A 22399-nucleotide genomic window follows, 5' to 3' on the forward strand; every position below is an offset into this window, starting at 1 on the left:
CGATTCGTGTTTCAACCGTGAAGCAGTTGTGTTCGCATGGCTGTTTCGGTTTGAAGGGTGGTATATGGCGTGAATTTACTGGGTACAGAGGAATAATATCTGAGTCCTTAAGAATGGCAACGCATGGGGGGTATCATAGGTGAAACAGTATACTCTGTTATGTCCATGATACTGCTCATGTCTATAGGCGAAGGTTACCACTTTCCATCAGGTGGGCCGTCAGCTTGTTTGCCATTCTAAGTTGTATAAAAAAAAAACATCGCCTACAGTATAAATTTACGCCAACGAGGTACCAGTAAGGAATGATACGTGAAGATAAACTCACGTCAGTCGACCTATCATGAAAGAGGTAATGTTTCCGAGAGGACCGCGTGGAGGTCGATCTAACAAAACACTTTGCTATTGCTAACAAATGTACCTGTACCATTCGTCATCATCATCTCAGCCATTACCTGTCCACTGCTGAGCATAGGCTTCCCCCATAGACTGCCATTAAGAGCGATCCTGAGCCACCTGCATCCACTGACTCCCTGTAATGCATTTGATGTCATCACTCCATCTAGTGGGGAGTCGTTCTACACTGCGTTTACCCATACGGGGTCGCCACTCAAGAAACTTTCTTCCCTCTATACTATTAAATACTAACAATGAACTCCCCTCCCTCTACTCACAAAACTTTTCCATTCAAACCAATTCTTTGTTAAAACACGCGTATTCACTATTTACTCGTTGTTATAGGACTTCCAATTCTAATTCCATGGCACAAGGTAGACAGTTAGTTTTATATTTTTATAAAAGGGGTTTCTGTATTAAATACAGAACAATAGGTAATAACGTGGCAATGAGACATTAATTATGTTATTCCAATATTCAGTAATATCGACAGCTAACTATAATTTATTTATGGTGAAGTTACCTACCTCTACCATATTTTTTTTATACAACTTAGAATGGCAAACAAGCTGACGGCCCACTTGATGGAAAGTGGTAACAGTCGCCTATAGACATGAGCAGTACCACGGACATAACAGAGTATACTGTTTGGTCCATGATACCCGCCATGCGTTGCCATTCCTGAGGACTCAGGTGTTATTCCTCTGTACCCAGTAAATTCACGCCATATCCCACCCTTCAAACCGAAACACAGCCATGCAAACACAACTGCTTCACGGTTGAAACACGAATGGAACAGAGGTACCCAAGCAATCGACTTTTGTACAAAGTCTCCCTCTGGTAAAATTGATTACTGCCATATCAGAGGTCCCTCCGATATTTTTTAAATGGGTGAAAATTGAGTGGTAACACCGCCTGTGCTAACGGTATACGCTGGTGGGCACCAGTAAGGGACAATAACTGAAAATGAAAAGACAGATCAGTTTGCCCATCGTGATGAATACACCTGGAATTCAGCACGACGGTTTTCAGGGGAGACCCCATGAAGATCGACCTAACTTGGCATATTGCTAGCAATGCAACTAGTATTCTGCATTACTAACAGTCCCTTCCTCCTCTCCAGATACCAGTGCTAGATGATAAGTGAAGATAATTTTGGTCAATAAGCCCATTATAGCCAATTTACCTGATTAATTTATTAATTCCCTATCATTTCTAAAAGGGACCACGTGAAGGTATACCTGATGAGGTATATTGCTAGCAACACGTTTGCTATAACCGATTGCTAACAATCCCTCCTGGGGGGAAAGGGATTCTTAGTAATGGGGTCAAATAGCCCCATTACTAGCAATGTACCCTTTCAGGTCGACCTCCACGTGGTTCCACCTGGAAACCATCGTGGATAATTCTAGTTGAATTCGTCAGGATAGGCCAATTGACCTACTTTTATCCTCATTGGTCATCTATCACTGGTGTCCTGTCATTGTATACCGATAGCACAGACGGGGTTACCATACCATTATCACTCATTAAAAATAAAAACAATTCCTCCCCCCCAAACGAACAGATTATTTTTAATAGATGTAAATGGAATTGTAACCCCGTCTGCTCTATTGGCTTACGCTGGCAGAATACAACTAAGGGTAGGGTGAAAGGGATTGTTAATAATAGAGACTGAGAATCTCATTGCTAGCACTATACCCAACCAGGTCAACCTCCTCGCGGTTCCCCCTGGAAACTATCATGGTTCATTCCTGATGAATTCATCATGATGGGCTAACTGGCCTGTTTTCATTCTCATCTATCGCCCCTCACTGGTGCTCCGCCAGCGTATCCCATTAGCGCAGGCGGGGTTACCATTTTCACCCATCAAAAAAAAATACAACTAAGGGTTCATGATGAATACATCATGATGATTTCACAAAGAATTGTCTAGGAAATTGTTTTAAAACGACTATGATAGAAAACAAGAATACAGCGTGTCTGATAGTAAAGGACACGAGTAGGTGGTGGACGTGGGTGTTATTTTGTGATAGAGAAGGTGGTTTTAGGTGTTATTTACCAGAGAGAGACATTGTTCAATAGTCTTCTGCTTCAATACCCCATATTAGTTGAGAACTAAGTCCTTGAACACTATTTTTTTTTTATTTTAAACGTTCACTGTATCTTATAGACCCCATTTTTGAAGAACCCCATAGTGTAGTCTGTAGGGAAAATCCCGGGAAAACTCATTCCATAGACTGAGCGCTCACAGGAGAAAAATCCTCTGAAACCATGATAGCTGGTAGAGAATGCCATATGGCATTAAGCTCGCTATTTGTACAAAGTTTTACTGTGCAATAAAGAATAAATAAATAAATAAACCGCACTATACGCGAATATTTAGGTTCAAGCCTGTTAGGATGAATTCCCTGTCGATGGCAAGCGGACCAATGATAAAAGGTGGCTATGAGAATGATTTCAAACAATTCTTCAGAACATTTTAATATTTTAATCATCAGCATATCAGCTTTTAACTGTCCACTGCTAAACATTGGGAGATTTTGCCAATAGTTGGATTTTGCCACGCTTGGCAGGCGGATTGGCAACCAAAGATAGGTTTTGGAGATGTTTTAAGAGAGACGCTGCTGCTCATCCCTCGCCCTCCCTTAGTCGATTCTTACGACACCCACAGGAAAAGGGGTGAACTATGCCGGGACCACATGCGGAAATTTAAGATATATATGTATATTTATGGACCTAAGTTTGACACCTAATAGTCAGAGTAAGGGGAGAAAGGGATTGTTAGTAATAGAGACTGAGAATCCCATTGCTAGCAATATACCCAAACAGGTCGACCTTTTCGCGGTTCCCCCTGGAAACTATCATGGTTAATTCCTGATGAATTCATCATGATGAGCTAACTGGCCTGTTTTCATTCTCATCTATCAGCGTATCCCGTAAGCGCAGGCGGGGTTACCATACCATTTTCACCCATCAAAAAAAAAATCAGAGTAATAAAAAAAGGAACAAAAGTTCTCTTGCAACATCCACGGGAAAGGAAGGGGTGGCCTATTCTATGCCGGGTCCACATGGCATTTTAATATTTTAATAATAGCCATTTAATTATATCCAATGTGCGTAGCAGTGGGCGCACTCACTACATTGTGTAGGCAGACACAGTATCCTATTATTTATGAAATATGAAACACATTAGCTGTACGCCATATCGTGTCTCACAATCTACATTTTGTATTATCAAACGAACGGAGCTGAAGCTAATTTGGGAATTGCTGGAACAATTTATACATACATTTTAATATTTCAGGAAGGAATTTATTTTTAGGAACATTAATTAGTTACGTAAACAAAAATGTGAAAGTTTAAAATTAAAATAGTAACTAACCTGTCTATTTCTATTATTTTTTTTAATGGATGATAATGGATTGGGTACCCTTTGCTAGCAATGCGCGCTTTCAGGTCGACTTCCTCCAATTCCCCTTGGAAACTTATCGTGTTCAAATCCAAGTGAATTCATCACGATGGGCTAACTGATCTGCCATTTCATCCTTACCTATCAGCTGCTTTTCATCTTCACCTATCCTCCCTCATTGGTGTCCCACCTGCGTATACCGTTAGCGCAGGCAGGGAATTTTTTTTTGATGGGTGAAAATGGTATGGTAACCCCGCCTGCGCTAACGGGATACGCTGGCGGAGCACCAGTAAAGGGTGATAGATGAGAATGAAAACAGGCCAGTTAGCCTATCATGATGAATTCATCGAGAATTAACCATGATAGTTTCCAGGGGGAACCACGAGGAGGTCGACCTGGTTGGGTATATTGCGCGCAGGCGGGGTTACCATTCCATTATCATCTATTAAAAAATACCTATCATCCCTAACGGGTGGCCCGCCAGCGTATACCGATAGCGCAGGCGAAACTACCATTACATAATCGTCCATTAAAAAAAAAACAAAAAGCATTGATTCTCGTTATATATGATATACAAGTATATATGTATGTAGTATTTCATAGGACATTAAAATTTTTGCACTTCTGACTTATCACAATTGTTTGAATTTCGTATGATATATTTTTAAAACATAAAACCTTGTTAGTTAAAAAAATAAAAATGCGAAAAATTTACAATATTTAAAATAAAAGGCATTTTAAACCTGCGAACAGTTGAGCTCGTGACCCATGCTACACATAATATAGATCTTACACCCTGCATTTTATTTTATTTTTCCTTATAATCAAAGATTTAATGAGAGCTTTGAGTTTTATTAACTCAGAAACTGCGTTGATAGCTTTCAGACAGCACGTGTGCGATTCGATTGAATAAAAAAATATTTAAAATGTAGATAGAGTACTTAAGAAAAAAATGTAACATTTTTATTTCGGTTTTTTTATTCATAAGTTACGTAAGTCTTGTCCCCCGTGCAATATTGAAATGAAAAACCCGAGCGGAATGAATATTTGACCGGTATGGGCAATATCGAAATGGGTGATAACCTTTTTTCCATCATCATTGTCCAGAGCAACTCAATATCTATCTATATTATAGATACTGAAGAGGTACCATACCTATATTATCTATGTCTAGTTAATCAGGTAAATAATAGTTGGGAAAACATTACACTTGCCTGTACAGTGTTGCCACTCGAGACTACTTATAATTAATTATATTTTCGAATTGTTGTTTTCTTCTATTTATATTTGAATATTAAAATAGGATGTTTTAAATCAATATAGAAGTAATCATAATAAGGTAATAAAACATTGTAATAACAATGTTTTGAATTAATAAAAATATTTAATAATTTGAGTGTTATTTCAATTGTTACAGGCAACACCGTGTTTAATATTATGGTTTCTAGGTACATATTGAATCCGTACTGACCCCAGAATTGTACGATGCCAATTCCAGGATGTGAATGGAACTTTTGACTATGTAAAACAACATGTATGAGAGTAATTATGATTTTTTTAAAGCACCGAAGGCCCTAGAAGATAAACTTTAAATACGCCTATGTATACTTGAGTTTTAATTTCTAGCCTAATAATAGTTAGGGATAAATATTTTTTGATGTTGGCAATCCAGGATCTTCCAATCAAATCAATGGAGCAAAGTCCAAATTGTCCAAAGTTTAATAGTGGTATTACGTCATAATTAAGGATGGCAATTTAATATTATCTAATAATAGATTATCTGTTATTGACTATATTTACTTACATTGCTTAGAATAATCTAAATAACATTAAGTAATTGAATCAATATTAGGTACTCAATTTAATTGATTATAGTCTAATATTTAATTCAATGGCATATTATTGTATCGATTACATTGATATTTATTTCAAAACAATAGTATTTATTCATTTATACATACTGGTAAATATTTTTCAAATACTTGATAAACCTATTTTAAGCAGTGGACAATTAAAAGCTAATATGATGATGACTCGATATTTTATTTTTTATTTGCATTCCATGATTTGTTATAATATTCTTTATTTAATGTTTTAATAGGTATCTACTGACATAATATTATTTCAATAAGCATTAAAGGCCCTATTTATAAATACTATATAATATTATCAATGCTATATAATAATCGTCTCTGGTTATAACCGATAATTACTATAATATATATAAATACTATCATTTGACTGTGACCCGAATCAAAGAATCGATTAATAATCGAATTCCGTGTATTATTAGGCAACACTAATAGATAAATATTAAATAAGTACTTAGCTATAAATATATATACTTTTCGCCGGACAAACAATTTATACAAAATAAATCTATTAGAAAAAGTACGTTGCAAATAAATGTAAAAATTGGTATTTTCACTTTTTTAAAACGAAATGGCGTCAATAATTAAATCTATAGTTCTCAACAAACCGAACAAAGTTGCAAGTAAGTTTCTATTTTATTACAACTTCTCTTTAATAACATTTTCATAATACATTTTTTTACAATTTACTACAATAAATAAATTTATACATTCGAGCAAATAAACTCTAATATATAGGTATGTAACTATCTAAATGTAAATTAGTGTATAAAAAAAGTTTAAAAATGTTAAATTCTATTTTTAAATTGCCATTATAAGTACCGGTCAATTTAAATACATTTATCAGTTATTAATTTCGGTATGTAATTATTTATTATTATAACTAAGGCATAAGGAATGCCTTAGTTCTTCACCGTGGGTGCCATAAGGCGTAATAAGGTGGGTGTAATAAAGCGACTAAGGGAACTTAAAGGTTGGAAATACACAACGTTCTTCTTAAAATATAACCAAAGTCTAACAACTGAAATTAAACAAGGGCTCTTAGAATATTTAATAAAAGAAAATGTCATCAAAATATCAGCTGTTACTTGTCTACTGCTGAACATAGGCCTCTCCCATAAAGGGGGATTGTAACTGCTATGTTTGATAAATGAGTTGGCGACTCAGGCTTTAGTGCTGTTTTAAGAGGGCGATACTGCCCATCCCTCAACCATTAATTCAATAATATTTGTGAATGTTAATAATAAAACACTGTTCTTCTTTATAATCACTTCTTAATTCTTTTCTTGCATGTTTCTTTATAATCAGACATAAATCTTTTATTGCAAATACAGAGTTACATTTTTTCAAGACAATTAACCATAAAGCATACATCTATTTTTTTCACAGAGACAACACCATAGATAAAATACATAAAGGTTGAGTCTGTTCTTTTTTACCTCAACATAATTTACTTCATTCTTCTCGTATAAGACCCATGGAAAAGTTTACACTGGGTTATATGGTTTATACTGGGACTACACAACAAAAACTGCAATTTCTACTTATTAATATTTTTATGAAACAAAATCTTAACAGTTTAATCTAAATTGATATTTTTTTAAATGTTTTTTTTATTTACCCATGTCATCAGTAAACAAAGAAGAATACTTATGGGTATTTTTTTTTTCAGGCACATTGTTAAGAACATACTCAGCCAAAGCTGATGTCACTCAATATGAAACACTGGCCGTGTCTGTACCGAAAAAGAATGTATTTCATGTAGAACTAAACCGTCCAGACAAATTGAACACATTCAATGATGCTCTATGGGAGTAAGTACCTTTTTTATGCAACTAAAAATGTCAATCTGATGGACCATGTACCAGCTACAGTGGTACATAATAATTTAGTTGTATATTAATATTAGCTTTGCCCTTATAAATTAGTACATAAACCTTCCTATGTACTAATTTAGGATATAACCTATCTGTGTATCAAGTTTCATACAAATCTGTTTAGTAGTAATTGTGTGAAAGGACAACAAACATCCTTCAGTCCATCACAAACTTTCGCATTTATTTAATAACCATATTGGTACCTAAACATCATGATGGGGTAACTGACTTGATATCATCCTCACCTGTCATATTTCCCTGGTACCCCGCCTCACCGGCATATACAATACATTCCATCACCATTCCATTTTCAACCCATTAAAAAAAAACTACAGAATCCAAATAAATATGAAACAGTTAAATATCAATCAAGTTGGGGGAAGAGATTATTAGCAATGGAGTTTGACAGCCCCGTTGCTAGCAATATGCCCTATTAGGTCGACCTCCACGTGGTTCCCCCTAGAAACCGTAGTTAACAATTCTCATTGAATTCGTCATCATTCGATGGGCTAACTGACCTGTTTCATCCTCGTCTTTCATCCTTCACTGGCCCTATCAGCGTATACCGATAGTGCGGGTAGGGTTACTATTTCATTATCACCTATAGAAAAAATATATATCACCCAAGTGTTTTGTTTTCATAAAGATATATCTTTTTATATTCCAGTGATTTGACCACATGTTTCAAGGCACTGCATGAGAATCCTGAATGCAGAGTGGTTGTACTATCAGGCAGAGGGAAGCATTTTTCAGCTGGTTTGTAATCTAAATAATTATTGTTTATATATGAGTATATATGTCGCCGTGTGGTCCCGGCATAGACCTATTCTATGCCGGGACCACGCGGCGGCATATACAGACAGTACTACAATTTACTCCTACAGTACTGTACAGACATCATTCGTAGTCTGAATCTGGCATAGGATGAGCCACCCCTTCCTTTCCCATGGTTATCGTTAGAGGCGACTAAGGGAGGACGAAGATTTTTTAATGCATGATCAATGGAATGGTAACCCCGCCTGCGCTAACGGTATACGCTGGCGGAGCACCAGTGATGAATACACTTGGAACTCAGCACGATGGTTTCCAGGGGGAACCGCGTGGAGGTCGATCTGACAGGGTATATTGCTAGCAATGGGACTGGTAGCCCGCATTACTAACGATCCCTTCCCCCCAAACACATGATAGGAGGGCGAAGGTTAAGCAGCAGCGTCCGTCTCAAAACATCTACAAAACTTAACTACGGTTGCCAACCCACCTGCCAAGCGTGGCAACTACTGGCAAAATCCCCAAAGGTTTCCCCCTTATGTTCAGCAGTGGACAGTTAAAGGCTGTTACGATGATGATCATAGACGTATGCATACATTGAATTTTTCAAACGTGATTTGATAACTAATTAAAAAAAATATATTGGTGAAAGACTTGGAACAAATTTACATAAACACAAAAAAATATTAAAAAAAATTATGCTGTTTGCCACCTCATAACTCTGTCAGTTGTAAACCGATTTGGAAAGTTCTTTTTTTATATCTGAAACAATATACTAATAATATTTATACTTATTTTAATAGCAGAAATTTTATCAAAATCGGCTCAGTAATTTAGTTGGTACTTCGAACTAGCTGGTTTTGTTACAATTGTTTATAATAAGTTTAGTAATATAAAAATATTAAAATATACAAATAAGTAAATATATTTTTTTAAATCTAATGTTTTTATTTTTACATATTAAAATACAATACGTATCTATTACCCGCGACTTCGGCCGGCCTATGTCCTTCATTCCCTGTAGTTCCCTGTATACCAAATTTGAAAAATTATTGACATGCAATATATTTAGTCATTAAGGCGCTAAGACGAGAGAAGAAGGTAAACAAACAATTGAACAGTGTTTCCAATCGGATACGACATCTCATCGTACTGATTTCCTGGTGTCTTCATCACGATGAATTAACTGACCTGCCTTTTAATTCTCACCTATCATCCCTCATTGGTGCCTCGCTAGCGTATACCGTTAGCGCAGGCGGGGTTACCAGTTCATTAATAAACTGCTTTATGGTACAAAACACTAATGAATAGACAGAGGTACCCAAGCAGACGATTTTGTACAAAGTCTCGCTCATATAGGATATTCATATAAGCAGTATGCTTGAACACATACGACAACATAACCTTCAAGAAAAGAGCATTTTCATTTTTAAAAGGCCGGCAGCACACCTGCAATGCCGTAGGCGTTGTGGGTGACCATGAACGAATGTAGTCACTTACCATCAAGTGAGCCGTTTGCCCCCTTGTGTTGTAAAAAGAAAATACTTTAAAACATTTACATTAATAATGGCGTGAAAATAAGGGCGTGAATTTACTGGGTACAGAGCAATAACACCTAAGTCCTCAGGAATGGCAACGCATGGGGGGTATCATGGGCGAAACAGTATACTCTGTTATGTCCATGGTACTGCTCATGTCTATAGGCGACGATTACCACTTTCCATCAGGTGGACCGTCAGCTTGTTTGCCATTCTAAGTTGTATAAAAAAAATTTAAATAAATAAATGTTAAAATTAACAGGTATCGACCTGAAAAGCCTCATAAAAAACTTTACCAAAGTCAACGAAATTGATGATACAGCACGCAAGGCCAGAGCGTACGCGGGCTACATAAAGAGATATCAGGTAAATAAATTTTTATATTCAAAAATTCTAAAATTTTATTTATTTATTCTTTATTGTGACCACATTACTAAAAATGTCTAGTACAGTGATTCTCAACCTTTTTTTTTTTGTTGCGGCACATATTTAACGATTTCAAAATTTGGCGGCACACAAAGAAAAAGATAAAAATTATTTACTTACTGCAACACACTGCATAAATAGTTTATGACAAAAATTTTAAATATTTGCAAAATTTTGCGGCACACTTTTAAAATTTGGTAGCACACAAAAGTGCCGCGGCACAGTGGTTGAGAATCACTGGTCTAGTACAAAATGTGCTCAGAGGGATTGTTCAATACGATGCCCACAGCCACTTTCTACCATTGTACGGCTCGCCATCGACAGGGAGTTCACCCTCATGTCCTACAGCCTCAATGGTCGCGTACTGCGCGGTTTCAGAGATGTTTCCTCCCACGAACACTCAGGTTTTGGAATGAGCTCCCCTGCCGAGGTTTTCCCAAGAGACTACAGCATGGGCTTCTTCAAAAAGGGGGTAATGAGGTTTCTTCAGGGTCGGCAACGCACGCGTAATACCTCTGGTATTACAGGTGTTCATAGACTACGGTAACCACTTACCATCAGGTGGGCCGTATGCTTGTTTGCCACCTCAGTGGTATAAAAAAAATCCAAAAGGGAGACTTAATGCTATATAACAAGGATAGCCGACTTGACTAGACCCAAGATCTACTGTTTACTGACGAAACCCTGCGCGATCTACCAATCACATACTTCTTGAAATCACAAATGAAACAACATAGTTCAGTACACAATTATTTATTTATTTATAAAAGACACACCAACAATATGCTCACAATAATTAAGTAGACAATATACAATGTTATTAATAAGTAAAAGAGAAAAACTACTATTACAAAATGCTTAAATCTAAGTTTGAACAAAAAAATCTTACTCCTCACTACCAAGCTTATTCCATTCTGGCCCTTACGCAATGTCAATAAAAATTTACAATAAAATACCAATTAACTTAAAAGGTGAGGATGATTCTAAAAAGTTTAAAATAGCTCTAAAAAAATATTTAATCGCAAAGAGTTATTATGCGCTACAGGAATTTTTCAAGGAAAAAAGTTAGTTGTGTTTGTGCCTGTTTGTTTTAATTTGGTGATGATTTTTTATTTTTTTTTTATTTTTTATACTAATCGACGATACATATATATAATGTAAAAATTTAATTATGTAGTTTATATAAGATTTATTAATGTGATTGCTGTGCCCTTTCAGGGTTCATGTAAAAAAAAAAAAAAAAAAAATTTAAAATAAAATAAAGCTTAAGGCTATATGAACATATCAGTTAAAGGTGTATACAGACAGCTAACACAGATAAGCGTCAATGTACACTAACTAACAATTATACAATTAGAAAAGACCTAACTACTACTTATGTAGTATTGTAGTATTTTTTTTTTTTTTTATTTTATTAAGAGGTAAAAAAATAAAACTGAAAATCATTCTTAGTAACTACTTATTTATATTAGTGTGAGCATTGCGTCTGAGCATCTTTTTATATTTTTTATGCAACTTAGAATGACAAACAAGCTGACGGCCCACCTGATGGAAAGTGGTAACTGTCGTCTATAGACATGGGCAGTACCATGGATATAGAGTATACTGTTTCGCCCATGATACCCCCCATGTGTTGCCATTTCTGAGGACTCGGGTGTTATCCCTCTGTACCCTGTAAATTCACTGCCATATCCCACCCTTCAAACTGAAATACAGCCATGCAAACACAACTGCTTCATGGTAGAAACACGAATGGGACAGTGGTGCTCGGTGCTCAACGGTTAACACTAGACTCCCAGCAGTGTTAGATAGATAGATACTCTTTATTGTTTCCTCCAAAAGATTACAATAGTAACCTTATTATAAATATAAACAATTACAAGAAATAATCACAATGAGAAAACAATGGGCGACTTTATCGCTAAAAGCGATCTCTTCCAGGCAACCTTTGGATGGAGAGGAGTTATAAACAGTCTATTTAATTGCTCTTATCGTTATATTTGTGTACAATAAAGCATACTTTTCGCTTCTATTACTCTTACTAGGACACCTCATATCATTTTTAGGGTTCCGTACTTATAAAAGAAAAAACGGGACCCTTATAGGGTCACTTCGTTTTTTTTTTTAATTGGTGGTAATGGAATGGTAACCCCGCCCGCGCTATCGGTATACGCTAGCGGAGCACCAGTGAGGGATGATAGGCGATGATGAAAGCAGGTCAGTTAGCCCATCGTGACGAATTCTGCTGGAATTAACCACAATGGTTTCCAGGGGAAACCGCGTGGAGGACGACCTGATAGGGTGTATTGCTGGTAATGGGTCAGTTAGAATCCATTACTAACAATTATTTCCCCCCGGGTCACTTCGTTGTCCCTCTGTCAGTCTGTCGAGAATTGTTTTCTTAAGAACGCGTGGAAGTATCAAGTTGAAATTAATATCATATACTCAGGTCTGCAATCTCTTGAAGCAGTGAAAAAATCAAGCTTCTAAATCGACGCAATCAAAAGATACGGCCGTTTATGTTCTATTTATATCGCATATTTTGACATTCGCAAAGGGAATCAAAACCTATAGGGTACTTCCCGTTGTCCTAAAACCATGAAATTTGTTCAGAAGCAATGTCATGTAGCACAAGTAAAGGAAACAATTCGAAAACCATAAATTTGTAGTTATCTCACAAAAAAAAATTAAACCTTGATGTTTTTGTACGGAACCCTCGTTTCGCGAGTCGGACTCGCACTTGACCGCTTTTTTTATATAATCCATGTACAGACATCGTCTAGTCATATTTTTATTATATTAGTAAGATGTAAACAAGCATGATAAGATAAAAATTTACACTTTGGACTCGGTCAAATATATCTATATCTATACCTATAACTTTTGAGGTCGAATGTCTGTACATAGAAAAAAAAACGCGAAAAACCGAGTCAGGGGGATGTTAGCAGTGAAATGGAACACATTCAAATTTTATAAAAATTTTTTTTGTTTCTCAATCTGTTTGTACGGGCTAATCTCCGAAACTGTTGGATTTTAGAATGAAATTTTGCATGGTGGTATCTTTCCCCTTTCAACCTTTTTCTTTTTTTTATACATCCCTTTTATTTATTTTTTTATACCCATTTTTCTTTTTTCTGTCCCCTTTCATCATTTTAGATACTTTTAATCACGGAAAATTAAAGATTTCCCGTGGCGGAATTTTTTTTTTTTTTGCAATTTAAAGTGGCAGACAAGCTAAGGGCCTATAGACATGAGCAGTACCACGGACATAACAGAGTATATTGTTTCGCTCATGATACCCCCCATGCGTTGCCATTCCTGAGGACTCAGGTGTTATTCCTCTGTACCCTGTAAGTTCACTGCCATATCCCACACTTCAAACCGAAACACAGCCATGCACACAATTGCTTCACGGTAGAGACACGAATGGGACAGAAGTACCCAAGCAAACGACTTTTGTACAAAGTCTCCATCTGGTAAAATAATAAATACAAATTGATTGTACCAGGAAAGCATATCATCACTGGAGGTCTGCGCGAAACCAGTATTGAATCTCATACACGAAGGTTGTATTGGTGCTGGTGTGAATGTGATCACCGCAGCTGATGTCAGGTATATATCATCACCTTATCACCTTTAACTGTTCCCTGCTGAACATAGGCCTCCCCCTTAAATGGGGTTTAATGAATGAGCCACCCCTTCCTTCCCTATGGGTTTTGTAAGAGGCGACTAAAGGAATTTAATACTCGAGGGATGGGCAAAAGGGTTCCGCTTAAATTATCACCAAAGACTGCGGTTGCCAACCCACCTGCCAAGAGTGGCAACTACTGAAAACTCCCCTCCAAAGGGAACGTATATATATATAACCTTTATTAATAATAATAAATATTACTCACTTGACAAATAGCACAGCGCCATCTACGTTCAAAGTAAACAGAATTTGTACTAAAGCTGATAGACATGCTTCTTTTGTATGTATATTTTACTAGCTTTTACCTACGATTTTTTTTTTTATGGATTAAAATGGAATGGTATCCCCGTCTGCGCTATCGGTATATGCTGACGAGACACCAGTGAGAGATGATAGGTGACGATGAAAGCAGGTCAATTAACTCATCATGACACAATTCACAAGAATTAACCACGATGGTTTCCAGGGGGAACTGCGTGGAGGTCGACGTGATAGGGTATATTGCTGGGGCTATTTGAATCATTACTAACAATCTCTTCTTCTGGTAACAGCTACTGTGACTGCCTTCCAGATACTGCACCGAAGATGCTTGGTTCCAAGTGAAAGAGGTGCTGATCGGCGTGGCCGGAGACACTGGTGTATTGCAGAGGTTGCCTAAAGTGAGTATTCAAATTCTTTTATTATGATGGGGACCCTTGTCCCTATCACTAACACAGGGCACATTTTTTTTTAATGGATGAGAATGGAATGGCGACCCTGCCCGCGCTAACGGTATACACTGGCGGGGCACCAGTGAGAAATGACAGGTGAGAATGAAAAGCCAGGTCTGTTGGTCCGTCGTGATGAATATATCTGGAAATTAGCATGTTGGTTTCCAGGAGAGAGCACGTGGAGGTCGATTTAACAGGTTATATTCCCAGCATTGGGACTGGTACTCCGTATTACTAACAATGAACATTCTAAATTAAAATTATGTAAAAATGTGTTCAGGTGATCGGCAGCGCGTCGGTTGCCCGCGAGCTGTGCTACACGGCGCGGAAGGTGACGGCGCAGGAGGCGCTGAGCATAGGGCTGGTCAGCAGGGTCTTCCCCGACAAGGACACGTGAGATGCTTCCACTAACGTCTTAACGACCCACAATATCCCACTACAGGGCATAGGTCATTCCCCGTATGATGATATTTTCAATCGACTTCAAAAAGGAAAATGTTCTCAATTCAATTTTATTTTTTACTAGCAGTCCGTCCCGACATCGCACGCACATTTTTACATTTTAAAAAGTGGTCATTAAGGCTGCTCACGCGACGGAAGCTTAAAAATAGAGTAACTTCTCCCGTTTTCCCAACATTTCCCTTCACTGCTCTGCTCCTATTGATTGTAGCGTGATGAAAACTATACTATAACTTGCCCAGAAGTATGAAGAATATTTGTACCAAGTTTCGTTAAAATCCGTCTAGTAGTTTTTGTTTCTATAGTTTTTGTTTCGACGTGACTTTAGCAAGGATAACATGACAAAATTTATAGATTGCTTAAAATCCTACAATTTTTCTGACATTTATGATACTAATGACGCAAATGAAGCCTTTAATATTTTTTTTGACCATTTTAAACTTTTTTATGACTTATGCTTTCCAAATAAACTTATTACTAAGAAACCGTTTAAAAAGCCAAAGTGGATATCGCGTGGAATTAAAGCTTGCTGTAGAAAGAAAAGGAAACTTCTATGGGATTATAGATTTAATCCAAACGATACAAGCAAAGACGCCTTACAAAAATATTCTAGAAAACTTAAAAAAATTATTAACCTAACTCAACGTTCACAAAATAGTCATAAGATAAATATGTCATCGAATAAAACTAAAGCGACTTGGCAAATAATAAATAAAAACAAACAAAGTATAGCTAGGAGTTCCATGCATTTAGTAAAAAAAGAAGGCAAAATTATCTGTGACCCACAGGCCATATGTAATGCTTTTAATAACTTTATTATCGACAAAGTTACACCTATACTGAACTCAGGAAATAAGGTTACGAGTACTATAAAAACAAGTAAAAATTCAATATTTATGGCGCCTAGTTTACCCCATGATATATTAAAAATTATAACACACTTAAAAAACACTAGCAGTGTTGGCATTGACGAAATATCTACAAAAGTTGTAAAAGCTGCTTCAACATACATAGCCTCACATCTTAGCTATATTATCAATCTCAGTATAAGTTCAGGTACTTTTCCTAAAATTTTAAAAACTACAATTGTAAGACCAATATTTAAAAAAGGGGATAAATATTCAATGGAATGTTATAGACCAATTGCATTGCCTACAACATTTTCAAAAATTTTTGAAAAATACATATATTTACAAATATACGAGTACTTTGAAAAACAAAATCTATTCACATCAGATCAGAAAGGATTTAGACGCAACAAAGACATTAACTTAGCAATTTATGATTTCTTGTACACTGTTTTGACAAATATGGATAAAAGTACACTGGTTTGCTCCATTTACTGTGATATGACTCAAGCTTTTGATTACGTAGACCATAATATTTTACTTCAAAAATTATATGTATATGGAATCAGGGGTAATGTTTTAAATTTACTAAAGTCTTACCTTACTGACAGGAAACAATGTACTCAAATAAATAAAATAAATAATAGAACCAAACTTGAAGAAAATTATATTTCTGACCAGAGAACTGTCTTGTATGGTGTTCCCCAGGGTAGTGTTATGGGTCCATTGTTGTTTATTATATATATAAATGATCTACCCAAAATAACAAAGCAACCTATGTCACTTTTTGCTGATGACAGTACAGTAACAATAGAATGCCAAAGTATTGATGAGTATGAAAATGATGTAAACCAAGCTTTGAAGAATATAGTTAAATGGTTGAATAATAATAATCTAAAAATAAATATTAATAAAACACATATAATGCATTTCAGTCAAAGGACTTCTTTAAATACTATTGGTGCTTGTTACCTTAATAGTGATATTAAAATTGTAGAGAATACAAAATTCCTAGGTATTATAATAGACAATAAATTAAACTGGAAAGATCATATAGATGAATTATCCAAGAAATTGAGTTCTTCGGCTTATGCTTTAAATAAATTGTCTCCTACAGTAAATGAATCAGCGCTCATTACAGCGTATCATGGTATTACTGCTTCAAATTTACGGTATGGCATAATATTTTGGGGAAATTCAACGAAGAAAGAATTTGTATTTAAAGCTCAAAAAAGGTGCATAAGAGCCATGTTTAATCTTAAAAATACTGATAGTTGTATGCCGTATTTCAAACAATATAATATATTGACAGTACCTTCATTGTACATATTTGAAGTGTGTGTATTTGTTAAAACTAATAAGAATTTATTTCCACGACTTTCAGAAATTGTTAAACGCAATCGACGTGATAATGATAAGTTATATCTAAAAAAATCTAGTACAAAACTTATGCACGATAGTATATTATGTATGGCACCAAAAATCTATAATAAAATACCAAAATCTATAAAGGATGCACCAACTAATGTATTTAAGTATAAATTAAAAAAATTCTTAATTGATAAATGTTATTACAATGTATGTGAATTCTTTAATGATAAAATCTGACAAAACGAATATTTATTTATAGTTATTAACTTAAAAAAAAAATAAAGTTCCATAATTATATTTTTTTACTATAAATGTAACATTGCTGATTTTTCTTTTTATATAAATGTGACATTGCTGATTTTTCTTTTTATATAATATAAATGTTTTCTTATGTAATTGTAAATTTGTATACCTCGATAGATGGGGTTGATTATAGAGGACTTATATTGTTTTACCATCCATTGTTACCTATGTATCACAAAATAAATAAATAAATAAATAAATATAACGAACATACAGACAGACACAAAAATTTTACTGATTGCATTTTTGGCATCAGTATCGATCACTGATCACCCGCTGATAGTTATTTTGGAAATATATTTCATGTACAGAATTGACCTCTCTACAGATTTATTATAAGTATAGATTATGTTTGGTACTTCACAACTCTATCAGTTGTAAACCGATTTGAAAAAATCTTTTTTTACCTGCAAAGATTTTAATTTTATTAAAATCGTTCAGTTTTTAAATCAATAATATAAGGAATATATGTATGTTACAAGGCACTTATGTGGAGGGAATAGATTATTACTAAGGACTAGCAACCCCATTGTGTTCAAAACAAGATTAATCCCCATTGCTAATAATATACTCTGTCAGGTCGACATCTATGGGATTCCCCCTGGTTAATTTGTTGTTAATTGTGCCACGATGGGCCTACCTGTTTTCAATCCTCACCTATCATCCTTCACTGGTACACCAACAGCATAGATAAGGTTCCCATTCGATTTTCCAGCCTTAAAAAAACAGTAGCGTGATGTTATCCCTAATCGTTTATCTTTTTTGTTATAACGCTCTTACAACTTTTCAATGACTGGCCATTATTGAATTTTTATTTTTAATATAATTAAACTAAAGTGATGTAACATACCTACAAGATAAAATTAAAAAAGAAGATAAAAAATATACACTGTCATATGGCACTTTGGACTCTGGCATGTTTTTGTAGAAGTCAGTATTTTTTTTTAATAAACGAAAATGGAATAACCCGCTTCCATTTTTTTTTTACTATCAGTGTAAACGAGAATGGTGTTAAGTGATGATAGTGGATGATGAAGTGGTGATTTTAGATCATTTAGCCCACCATGACAAATTTACTTACAAAAGTCGATTGCTTGGGTACCTCTGTCCCATTCGTGTTTCTACCGTGAAGCAGTTGTGTTTGTATGGCTGTGTTTCGGTTTGAAGGGTGGTATATGGCGTGAATTTATAGGGTACAGAGGAATAACATCTGAGTCTTCAGGAATGCCAACGCATGGGGGGTATCATGGGCGAAACAGTATACTCTGTTATGTCCATGGTACTGCTCATGTCTATAGGCGACGGTTACCACTTTCCATCAAGTGGGCCGTCAGCTTGTTTACAATTCTAAGTTGTATTGAAAAAAAATTTTTTTTAATAAATGATTATGACATGGTGTATGGTATAGTACGTATGACCTGCGCTATCGATATACACTGGCGGGGCCCCATTCACAGGGAATTAACCAGGATAGTTTCTAGAGGGGCTTGCATGGAGATCAAGCTGATAGGATATATTGCTAGCAATGGGGTTGCTGTATGAAAGAGGGGAATGGTTTACTATCAATTCCCTCTTCCGCCCCTGACTACCTCCTCAGGGTCTGAAGACGTGAACACATCTGTACATTTTTATTTTTATAATTTCAGAGCTCTAACTGAGGTGTTAAATATAGCTGAAACCATCGCGAGCATGAGCCCAGTGGCTGTTCAAGCTATTAAGCAGAACCTGGTCTATTCACAGGACAGGACCATCGCCGAGGGTCTGGAGCATATTGTAAGTTTTTTAATACGTACCACACAATTACAGCGATTGCCTGGTACTCAAACTAAGATACTGTGTACCATCCAATGGACACTTGGAGGCACACACAGACTCAAGCCAAACAGAGAATCGAAGCTGGGGCTTTATTTATGCAAATCAACTGCGCCACAAGGAAAAAGGGTTTGTTAGTAATGGACTATAAAGGCTCATTGCTAGCAGTATAGCTTATCACGTCGACCACGCAGTTCCTCCTAGAAACCATTGTGGTTATTTCATATATATGTTTACGTCCTCCCCGATCATCCTTTACTGATGCCCCGTCAACGTATACTGATAGCGTAGGCGAATTTACCATTCCACTAAAAAAAAATTGCACCACAGAGTTTGACTTTTGTAAGAAGTCTCCCTTTGAATACATGATATATAATTTAACAACAATAAATAAAAGAGATTCTTTTACCAAACGGTAGGCATGGTAATACGGATATCGATTTGATATCTATATATTGGGTTCCTCCGGACACTTGATGGTGAATAAAGGTCATCGCCCATTTCAATATGTTATAAATATGTTAAAAGCCAATATTATTTTTTGGATAAGAGACTTTAACATATACATTATTGAACCAGTATATAGATATTGTAACTAAAATATATAGTTATTGCTATATATTACACCAAATGTGCCTGTATCAAAACAAACTTACAGTGAACTAGACCAATTTTTTTTTTAAATTGTATTTCTATTGTTTCAGTGTTTATTGAACGCCATCAACCATCAAAGTGAAGATATAACTAAGGCTGCCATCGCACAGGCCACTAAGACCGGTCAACCTGACTTCGAAAACTTGTAGTTTTAATTACGGCAGACGAAGGCCAAAAGCCATTTGTTACTTTATAGATATATAGATAAATACTCTATTGTTTCCTCCAAAGGATTACAATAGTAAACTTATTATAGATACAAACAATGATATATACATTGCATCATCATTATCAATAAGCTGTACATAACCTCCACCTTGGGGGCTTATGTACAGCTTGCGGGCAACTGTAGTCCGGCTTTAGAGATGTTTTAAAAGGGACGCTGCTGCCCATTCCTCGCACTCCCTTAGTCGCCTCTTACGACATCCACAGAAGGATAGGAAGAGATGGCCTAATCTCATAATTATAGTCAATGATGAAGAAAAACTGTAATGAAGGATGTGACGGTCCACGTGATGGAAAGTGATAACCGTCACCTATAGACATGAGCAGTACTATGGACAGCTGCGGCCTTACGGGGTGGCGAACAGGGCAATTGACCGGGTCCTCGCTCTTGTGGGGGCCTAGCGTAACAACTGCTGCCTACATCCAACAACCAGACCTAGTTTCGCATCACATACTTTTCACGAAGGACAAAGGGCCTTGCAAAGACCTACCGCCTGGAGCCTCTCAATGGCTAAGGCCGCCGCTGACTATGGACATAACAGAGATAGATAGACTGTTTCGCCCATGATATGCGTTGTCATTCCTGAGGACTAAGGTGTTGTGTAACCTGTACCCTGTAATTTGATTGCCATATCCCACCCTTCAGATCGGAACAGCCATACAAACACAGCTGAATTGGATAAAGTTACCCAAGCAGACGACTTTGTACAGTCTCTCTCTAGTAAATAAAAACTAGTAACTTCTACAGTAAATGACAAATAGTAATCATGTTATTTATTTTAAATGTTTTTAATTACTTAATTGCTATCCAAATGCTGGACAATATAGTGAAATACCTGTGTGCTGTCGCAGTGTCCATTTTTTTTAACTAAATATATATGTGACAAAGCGTATAACGCATTTTTATTGTTGGTTATATTTAAAGCCAAAGGCCTGTACAATATTTTTGTAGATTTTTTAAATTTGCTATAAGTATATTTATATTTAAGTAAACTATTTTTGTAAATTGTTAAAATAAACACTCAACTGACTCACAATTTGATTTTTATTTATGAAACAAAATCTAGCAAAACAGCACATTCATTTACAATCGCTAATCAAGCTAAATAGGCTAAAAAGTGCAAAAAAGAAAAATGGAGTAAAATCATAACAATCTAGTACCTGAGGAAAGAAAAAGAGAAGTTTCCTGTTTCTTTCCACTTCAGTAGTATAAAAAAAGAGAAAGACTAGTCTTGAGAATGGAAAATCTTAGACCTTTCCTAATAAGATATTAGACCTATTTTTTTTTTTCCAATAATTGGAATGGCAACCCCGCCTGCGCTAATGGTATACGCTGGCGAGGCACCAGTGAGATGTGATAAGTAAAGATGAAAGGGTAGGTCAATTAGCCCATCGTAATGCATACACTTGGAATTCAGCACGATAGTTTCTAGGGTGAACCACGTGGAGGTCGAATTGATAGGGTATACTGCAAGGGGACTGATAGCCTGCATTACTAACAATCTCTTCCCCTCCTAATATTAAACCTATTAGCTTTATAATGTAATATAAATTATATAATTGTTATTTTTTTAATGAAAGCTAAATATTATTTGGCTTTCATCAATGTTACTGCATAATAGTAAATAATACTGAAATGCAAATTATAACTGCAATAAATTATATCTTGAGCAAATGAACAAAAAGAAAACTAAATACTTTTACCTAATTTGCAACGAATAATAGTGACATAGCTATTAAATAGTTTTGAACGGATAATCTAAAGTTAATGCTAAGTAAAATTTTTTACAACTCCATTTTTATCAAGTATCAAAATAGTTGTCGTCTATTCTAATTACAGGCGAAATTCTTACGCAAAGCAAAAATTAATTATTGATCTTGCTCACTTTTCTGTGTTTTGTCTATAATGGTATCTTGTTGTTACTATTAATGTCATCGCATATCTATGAGAATTGCAAGTATTATCCTTAATATATGACCTACGTTTATTAGTTATCTATGTTTACATAGCATTTAAAGTCAAATGTTGAACTAGAAATAT

The 22399-nt window shown here is 35.7% G+C and overlaps 1 protein-coding gene across 1 annotated transcript; it reads left to right on the plus strand.

Annotated features, from left to right (window-relative positions):
- The first annotated feature begins 6108 nt into the window (after window positions 1-6108).
- On the plus strand, window positions 6109-21389 carry LOC128200026 (delta(3,5)-Delta(2,4)-dienoyl-CoA isomerase, mitochondrial-like). The gene is made up of 9 exons (XM_052891948.1): window positions 6109-6299; window positions 7349-7490; window positions 8221-8309; window positions 10122-10225; window positions 13794-13897; window positions 14548-14635; window positions 14967-15079; window positions 19314-19440; window positions 20184-21389. Exons 1-9 carry the CDS (start codon window positions 6248-6250, stop codon window positions 20280-20282), a joined length of 918 nt encoding a protein of 305 aa, XP_052747908.1. The 5' UTR covers window positions 6109-6247; the 3' UTR covers window positions 20283-21389.
- Window positions 21390-22399: the final 1010 nt, after the last annotated feature.

This window comes from Galleria mellonella, unplaced genomic scaffold (genome assembly GCF_026898425.1).
Source record: "Galleria mellonella isolate WM207_F2 unplaced genomic scaffold, CSIRO_AGI_GalMel_v1 utg146, whole genome shotgun sequence".
Lineage (NCBI taxonomy): Eukaryota > Metazoa > Arthropoda > Insecta > Lepidoptera > Pyralidae > Galleria > Galleria mellonella.

Coding starts and splice junctions, on each gene's coding strand:
- LOC128200026 (XM_052891948.1), top strand. CDS start 6,248: ATGGCGTCAATAATTAAATCTATAGTTCTCAACAAACCGAACAAAGTT. Junction 8,310..10,121: donor AGGGAAGCATTTTTCAGCTG/GTTTGTAATCTA, acceptor TAAAATTAACAG/GTATCGACCTGAAAAGCCTC. Junction 19,441..20,183: donor CCGAGGGTCTGGAGCATATT/GTAAGTTTTTTA, acceptor CTATTGTTTCAG/TGTTTATTGAACGCCATCAA.